This window comes from Pollicipes pollicipes, unplaced genomic scaffold, assembly GCF_011947565.3.
Source record: "Pollicipes pollicipes isolate AB1234 unplaced genomic scaffold, Ppol_2.1 Scaffold_6138;HRSCAF=7277_pilon_pilon_pilon, whole genome shotgun sequence".
Lineage (NCBI taxonomy): Eukaryota > Metazoa > Arthropoda > Thecostraca > Pollicipedomorpha > Pollicipedidae > Pollicipes > Pollicipes pollicipes.
Genome location: NW_023596818.1, coordinates 16,342,114 through 16,350,275, shown reverse-complemented (window position 1 = coordinate 16,350,275; position 8,162 = coordinate 16,342,114). Strand labels below are relative to the sequence as shown.

General features: G+C 56.3%; 2 protein-coding genes across 5 annotated transcripts in view; one reads left to right on the top strand and one right to left on the bottom strand.

Annotated features, from left to right (window-relative positions):
• The first annotated feature begins 4,182 nt into the window (after positions 1-4,182).
• LOC119105724 (aspartate beta-hydroxylase domain-containing protein 2) lies at positions 4,183-5,033 on the top strand. Its single transcript, XM_037229207.1, has 2 exons — positions 4,183-4,393; positions 4,793-5,033. The coding sequence occupies exons 1-2, from the start codon at positions 4,288-4,290 to the stop codon at positions 5,023-5,025; spliced, it is 339 nt and encodes a 112-aa protein (XP_037085102.1). The 5' UTR covers positions 4,183-4,287; the 3' UTR covers positions 5,026-5,033.
• A 622-nt stretch (positions 5,034-5,655) lies between these two features.
• The window catches only part of LOC119105723 (protein spire homolog 1), a 100,425-nt gene continuing 97,918 nt past the window's right edge, over positions 5,656-8,162 (bottom strand). For all 4 annotated transcript variants that reach the window (XM_037229202.1, XM_037229203.1, XM_037229204.1 and 1 more), the window contains one exon: positions 5,656-7,748. In XM_037229202.1, the coding sequence (XP_037085097.1) occupies positions 7,520-7,748 (229 nt within the window). In that variant the 3' untranslated portion in view covers positions 5,656-7,519. The remainder of the gene's footprint in view (positions 7,749-8,162) is intronic.

The following is an 8,162-nucleotide window of genomic DNA, read 5'->3' as shown; positions in this document are numbered from 1 at the left end:
CCAACGGGGGCAAGGTCTGTGCCCACCTTATCATTGGAGAAAGAAGATCACTGGAGAAAGACACCGATTCCTGGCGTTGCAGTCTCCATGGGCTGCGCAGCACCGGCCTCGCAGCAGCACTCGGCGGCATTCATTGGGCGGGGCGAAAATGACCATGTTTCAGAAAGTGATGCTCTCCAATGCCTTACGAAATCGGTTTGTGTACGTGTAGAAGGCATCCCGTACCGCGAGTCCCACCTGTAGAAGGCATCCGGACCGCGAGCCTTACCTGTAGAAGGCACCTCGGGCCGCGAACCTTACCTGTAGAAGGCATCTCGGACCGCGAGTCTTACCTGTAGAAGGTATCTCGGACCGCGAGCCTTGCCTGTAGAAGGCATCTCGGACCGCGAACCTTACATGTAGAAGGCATCTCGGACCGCGAGCCTTACCTGTGCGGTTTTCAGATTGAGGAAGGGATTGTCAGGTACTGTACCACGAGCTCACAACATAATGGCGCAATCTACGTGACATGTGGTGCTGTAACTGGTAATCCCGTTCAGAGAATCAGCTTATTGCGCAGGTTAGATCTCCTGGTCGGGAGCTGATCAGCATTCCGCGCCATTCCGCGGTCCATAGCGGCTGCCATTCTGCCGAACGGGGATATTGGTCCCCAGGTCGCTACGGAAACCCTCAGAGGAGGGATATATTGTGCACCGGTCCCCTCTCTGGTGCGGTAGGCCCTCTGGCCGGGATGTCTGGCACCGGATGGTGCAAGGGCCCTCACGGACGCAAAAGGATCGCTTACCGGCGCAGGGAGCTCAATAATTGGTACTAAAACACGAATTCGACTTTTCGGCTCGCGCTTAAAACGGAACAGATGACCCCTGGTTCGGTGCTGGGGCCTTTGACTGACCAGGGCCTTTCTACTGCCTCATTGTGAATGCGAGCCCTTGCATCGTTATTTCCCACATCTGCTTTTTTTGTCGAGAGGGCCCCGACCAACGCAAGATACTTTTTTGCCATTTGCGGTCCCATTCTGTCCTCATTCAGCAAATGTGCCCCTCCGTTTTTATTCACTGTGAGCCCTGACCAGCACAATGGTCCCTTCACTGTTTCAGGTGCCCAGACCAATACAAGGAGCCCTCAGATTGACACCTTGCCCCATCGTGGAGAAGGAGCGCCGAGGGCCCAGACGGGCACGGAACAGACTCTCGATGCTAGTGGTCCTAGTCAACTGAATTAAATGCAGCCTCTCACTGACCCAGAGGGTCTCCAATCGGTGCTAGAGATACTCTGACATATGAAGGCCTGGCCTTCGGGCTGCTGTCCCTTCAGATGACCTCCGGCCCGTGCTTTAGACTCTCCAGTCGGTCTCCTCGTCATCGGCCCCAAGGGGCACAGAGGACCACTCGGGACGCTCGGGGCCTAAGGGCGGGAGGGGAGGGGGCGTATCCCTGTCCCTCTACCTCTCCCCACTCATTTTGACGCCCTTGAAATTTGGCTCCTCGTGAAAATAAATGGTTTTGGGTCATTTCGGATGCCTCTGGAACTAGCCGTTATTTTATAATTATATTATTTATGGCTTGGGGCCCTATGTAGTACCCTCTCCCTGTTATTTGTTGTTTATGAAAAAAGGATAATGACGCCTCGAAATGAAGGTTTTTGGGCCCCTTCGCTGAAGGGGCCGGCTCAGGATTGTATCAGGGTGGAAGACAACGACTGTGGTGCCCCTGTATTTTTGCGCTCTTGGAAATGGAAGTTGCGGGGCCTTCTAATCACCCACTTTGATGTGGTGCTCTTGGAAGTGCATGTCATGGTTCTCCGAAAGCAATGTTTTGATGTCCCTCACCGAATTGGCCGATACGCAGGATTTAGGCAATGGAGAGACACGGGCATTGTTGTGTACCCCGGAATGTGTTGTCTCTTTGAAATTAAGATTTGGAGCCATTTGTGTGCCCTCTGGAACTGGATACCTCTTGAAAATATATGTCATGATGACCCGAAGTGAGTAGTGTTCCCTTGCAGTTTTGTTCCCTTGCAGAATAGGCCGGTCTGGGATTTCGTTAAAGAACTTGGCATCGAGATTGTGGTGTCCCTGGAATTCGCGAACTCGAAAATGCAGATCTGGGCCCTTTGTGATGCCCTTGGAATTTTAGTGCTTCATGAAAACAAAGAGTGTGTGGTGCCAAAAGTAAGGTTGTGGTGTCCCTTCAACAAATGCACGTACGTGACCACTAAGCATTGCATATTTGAGGAGCAGCTGATATTGAATAAGGTGCCGGGAATACAAAACTTAGCAGGCATTGAAAGGTTAAACAACCTGAACATTGAGCACTTTTAAGTCTAAGATATTTATGCCTTAACGTCGAAACATAATGTTTCCATAACGTTTCCATCCTCAATCCTTTAATCTCAAAATTAATGAATGTGTCCTCTGCATCTATGTACATGTAACTGCAATGAGCAGTATTTATCTGACGTCATCTGATCTTTTGCGCGGCGGACCTCACTGATGAGGGGCTATTCCAGCCAGAGCCTAGTAGTGAGCGCCTAAAGCGACTCGAACCCGCCCACCACTCCGCTGCGGGTGGGTAAAGCGGAAGGGAGGCGCTCTTATTAGCTGACGGACCCGGACAAGTAGGGGTAACTGTATAAACATTAAAACGCATGACGGATGTACCCCTAAACCTCCTCCAAGTTGTCATGGGGCGTAACGGAAGCGTGACAAGGGGAGGGGAGCTTTTGGACAGCGTAACGTGTGCTGTGTTGACAGCGTGTTGTGGGGCTGCGTTACACGAAGTGTGGTTACACATAATGTTAAAATCTTCAAAACCGAATTAAACTTTATTACCAGATTCCGTTGACTTCCAGTCTGACAGGAAAATGCCCGTTATTCCACATCTTTCAACTCAGTTAGGGGCCCGACGGATGCTGCGCTTGACGCAGCGTATCAGGGGGAGTGGGGGGGGGGGGGGAGGGGGCGCCCGGTGTAACCAGTGCGTGACCAGGGGGAGGAGGGGTTGAAAAATTATCAGAAATGCGTAACGTGATTTATGGACGGTTCACAAGACCTCTGCTTTCATGTTTGTGATAGCGGATATCATACACAATCCGTCCGTATATACGCCTGTTTGGGGCCCAAACTTTGTGTTTGTGACCGCTAGGCATGTCTTGCCAAGCACCGATACCTAAATTACGTGTTGTGGGGCTGCGTTGGCTGACGGTGGAGCTGGCCAAGTAGGTAACAGGGCAGCACAGTCTGTTTTGCCGAGCAGAAATTACAATGCTGCCATTAGACTATACGCTCAGATTGGCCGCGTGTCGAACAGCCAGCCAAGCGAAGCGCGCTGCACTTGACTTGGCTGCGTTTTGCATGGGTTCGCCATATCACGACACCGTTTGGGACTCCGTGAGGTGTGTTCTACATTTGAGATGCTTTCCGCCTATCCGTCTCCATTTTTCGTATTGGTGCTGCCCGATGCCCTCACCAGGTTGTTCGGTTGATTTCCCCCCCCCCCCCCCTCCCCGCTCACGCCCGGCGAATGGCTGATGACCTTGGCCAACCTCGCCCGAGCATGTCCTCAGCCTGCGATATCGGACGCCCGTCTCAGGCCGCCGTACCTGACACCCCTCCCGCAGGCCGCGTCCGCTATGGTGCGATTGAGCACGGGGGCGGGCGTGTCGGCGCCCCGGCACTGGCGCCGCTGACGCCTCCTCACTCCGTCGCCAGCCGCTGTCATGGATTTGGACTGTTGTGGCGCGCTGCTGCCGCGCGCCGAGCCGTCGCAGCCGCAGCTGCCGCTGTCGCTGCTGGCAGGCACGCTGCTGTCGGCGGCCGTGGCCGCTTGGCTGAGTCGGCGCCGCGCACGTCGGCCCGACCAGTGTCGCTCGCTTGACTGCACGCGCTGCCACGGCTGGGCGGAAGCGGCGCTGCGGGCCGCCGCCCGGTTGGACGCGGCGCTGGAGCCGGCCGGCGCCGGCGCCGGAGAGCCGGAGAGCCGGGCGGTCACGCCGCGGCTGCGCGCCGCCCTGGCCGCCTGGCCGGCCAGTGCCGACGGCCGCTTGCTGGTGGCCGGCCTCTCGGAGCGCGCCTGGTGGGACGGCGCGCACGCCGAGGACGTGCTCCTGCTGCAGCGCGCCTGGCCGGAGGTGGCCGCCGAGCTGCGCGCCGCGCGCCGCCGGCCGCGCCTCTGGACGGCCAACGAGACGCCAGCCGGCTCCTGGCGAGTCTGCTGGCTGGTGAACCAGGGCGTGGCGCTGGATGTGTGTCCGCGCACGCAGGCGGCGGTGGCGCGACTGAGCGGCGTCATGCGCCGCACGGTCTTCTCGAACGTGTGCTTCTCTCTGCTGGAGCCGGGTACGCGGATCGAGCCACACCGCGGGCCAACCAACGCCCGCGTTCGCTGCCATCTGGGTGAGTGGGTGTGGGCCGGTAGGGGCTAACTGTGGGCGTCACGGGGAACGTGGGGGAGGGGAGGGCATGTGGACGGTATTCGAGAGCGAGACCAGGAAAGGCAGGTCTGGTGTGTGCTTGTGTTGTGTGTGCGAATATTTTCATGGTAATGGCCCCATGCATGTTATGCATAACCATCATCCGTGTAATGTCTTGAACAGCATGCGCTCACCCTGGTTGCTGTGCGCTTGCTGTGGTCTCCACGGTTCCGCCTGAAGGGGAGGGGGAGGGGCTACAGTGTCGTGAGACCCGCTGCTTTAGAGGCCTGACGGGAATGATCTGCGAAGAGGCGTGGATGCTGGTGTTGCGTGGGAAAACTTCAGCTTCGTCGGCGGCCTGACGGGCGCCGTCTATGACCAGGCCTGGAGGTGCCCGACGGCTGTCACCTGATGGTGGACGGCCAGGCGCGCCGCTGGGAGCCGGGCCGCTGCCTCCTGTTCGACGACTCGTACCTGCATCGGGCCGAGCACGCGGGCCCGGCCGGCGGCCCGGCCCGCGCCCTGCTCATGGTGGATATGTGGCATCCTGATCTGGCGCCGGCAGAGCGCAGCACGCTGGAGCGCGTGCTCCGAGCTCCGCAGCTGGATGAGTGAGGCGGGCGGCGCGGCTCGAGGCGCGGGCCTCCCCGGTGTGGGAGGCTCGGCGGCGTGCAGCTCGGCGCGGCGGCGCTCCGGCCGTCGGCGATGTGCGAGTGTGCCAGTGACGGTGACGGGTATACCAGCCTCGCCAGCGGTGATAGCTGCGATTAAGTTTTCACGACGCGTTGTGTGCGATGTGAGCGTATCGCGTACGTCTGTTGCATAATGCATTCTGGCGGCAGCCGAGTGATTGATACTTTATTCAGCGGTGATGGCTGTGATTCAGCTTTACTGAGGCGTTTTGTGCTTTATGAGTATAGAGCACGCGCCCTTGTGTAACGCGTTCGTCCAGCAGCCCAGTGACATGCGTTCATATAATATGTCATAATGTGAAGACTCGAATAAAGTGCGTAACGGGTTCTCCGTACATACAAGCGATATTGTCTTTCCTTAGACGGCCTTGTGACAAAGTATGAGCTAATGATGTACAATGTTAGTGGATAGGTCGTCCTGTGCTGCGCTGGTGCCAATTGCTCTCTGCATCCGGTTCTTTTCCCCGCCGCCAGGTCAGCGCGATTATGTGACCTGCGCAGGACCAGGACACACCAGCAGGTACATTCGTCGAATTATTTAGCAAACAAGTGCTAACAACAAATATTTTATTGTTATATCCAATATTTAGATATTATTTACAAGTACAGAGGCAGCATAGCGACCAGCAAACTGCATTAGGTGTAGATGTAGGTTCCAAGAAAGCAGAGGATAGTCGGCGAAGAAGGTCACCCTAAACAAGGACAAGACCAAAACGGTGGTGCGGTATGTCGGCGATGGCTTAAAATACACAGTTCCTGTGAAGAGATCTACGGACAGAGTTGAGATACAGATATCCAAGAAGGTATTGACGCAAAGTATCGTGGAATACAGTTTCACATATCATTGCTGAAAGATATGATATTGGGCAGGGACGAAACCACGAGCAATAGTACGTGACATCGGGAGCCGGATGTTTCGGAAATGCGGTTTAGCCTGTCGCGCATCGACCTTTATGCAGAAAGCAAGCCGATAAGGACGCAACCCATAATTTTGTGTCGTGGTTGTCACTTACGCTAAAATATCACGAAGCTGCCCATGAATCGAACGGGAAATAACGATGTAAAATGACATTCAACCGCGACAAATCATTCAATTTGTACTAAAACCGGATTTGTGCGACGCTTACCCCGATACAAAATGGCGGATTATGCGCGAACAAAACATTACTCAATGCATTGGATGGAATCAACAGAAGCACGTGTGCCGAAAGGCAGCATTTCACATGGCTTTTTGTCGCTGTTTGGTGCGCAACCGATTGATTTCTTAAGACTTTAAAAATGGGTCCTGTGTAGACGCATATTATCAATGGGACAGGACCTTGCTTTTGAAGGGAGATAGTTTCTTGTTGAGGATGCGCTGTATTGTGCGGTTGGATATAAGGTAGTTGGCGAAGTGATAATTTTCAACGATCACACCATTATTAGATGATTGCGTATTTCGCACGATGCGACACGACTTATTAGCACGCATTCAACTTGGTCTGTCTTTCTAGAACACGCCATCGGGGTAACAAATCTGTAATAAGCCATGCAAAGAGCCACCAGAATGTTTAAAAAACACAGGGAATAGTAATGATACGCGGCACCTCGCTGACAGGGTGCCCACCAAGCTGAATGGGCCACTGATGTCTCGCGCAGGGTATCACATGTTGCAGTGTTACGCTACATTTCCCACGACAGTCGATCAGAAACGTCACAACGCTGGCTGGCCCACGTTTTAACACCTACTCAAAGCATGGGAATTACGTGTATTTCGAAGCTGGGGCCATGCAAAGGTGCCCAACGTTACAGCTACACCTGTTAATGCTCTCCAACGTCTCTCGCAATCCAAACAATAACAGCTCACCTTGCACACACGCCAAGACAGCGGTCCCGATCAGGACAAGCGCGGCCCATTCACTCTGCTATCGCCCCACAGCAGCGACCGTCATTTGGCAACCGAAATCCAGGTACACGTCGGCAGCGGTGAACATGTCCCGCTCACCCAGTACGCCACAACACACACCTGTGTCCCGCGCGGCTGCGGCGACGCCGCCAACGCGCGGTACCACTATCTCCACCGCGCCACCCACACCGACTGCGACTAGAAGCTGGCCCACGCTCGCCCCGTGAGACGCGGAAGGCGATTCGTCCCTGTGCGCCCATACCCGCCGGCGCGGCCTTGACCGGCAGCAGCCGTTTGGAGGCATGGCCTTCACCGGCGGCCGCCATGCTGCTACGCGGCCTTGACCAGCGGCCGCCATGCTGGCTGCGTGGTCTTTGCCGGCGGCCGCCATAGTGTTACGCGACCTTGACCGCCCTCCATGTCGGCTGTGCGGCCTTCATCGGCGGCCGCCATGCTGCTACGCGACCTTGACTGGCGGCCGCCATGCTGGCTGCGCGGCCTTCGCCGGCGGCCGCCATGTTGGTGATGCGCCTCAGTGGACGGCCGCGATGAAGAGAGACCGCGGCCGCGCCGGCGCCGAGGCCCGCTTGCTGCGGTCGCGCCGCTTCTTCCAGGTGACGATGATGTGCAGGACCATGGCCTTGCAGTCCTTGCAGACGGTCATGAGCACGCCGCCGGCTAACTCGTCGCGGTCGCCGTCCGACTTCGGGCTGTCGATGTCCTCGGGGCGCGCCAGCGTGCGCGACCGGTACAGGCGCGCCCTGCGTCAGCGCGGGGAGCGACTCAGTGCATAGCGCAGCGCCCAGCTGGTTTGCAACCAGCTTCACATGCACGCACGCACGCACGCACGCACGCACGGACGCACGCACGCACGCACGCACGCACGCACGCACGCACGCACGCACGCACGCACGCACGCACGCACACACACACACACACACACACACACACACACCACACACACACACACACACACACACACACAGCAATTACGGCAGTAAAGATGATGCACTTGTTCGCAGATATAGTTGTTCGCAGGAGAAAGTGATAGCGAAGTGATACGTGAAACATGTATGACGATACCAACAGCTTTTCACCGAGGAAAGAGGTAGTGACCGATTGATTTTACCGGTACGGGCGCATTCTATCGATTTTTCGTGTCTCAATGTCTAAGC

Excerpts from the sequence above, each read along its gene's own strand:
- LOC119105724 (XM_037229207.1), top strand. The coding sequence starts at position 4,288 with ATGCGCCGCACGGTCTTCTCGAACGTGTGCTTCTCTCTGCTGGAGCCG. Across the intron at positions 4,394-4,792 it reads CCGCGTTCGCTGCCATCTGG|GCCTGGAGGTGCCCGACGGC; the intron begins GTGAGTGGGTGT and ends GTCTATGACCAG.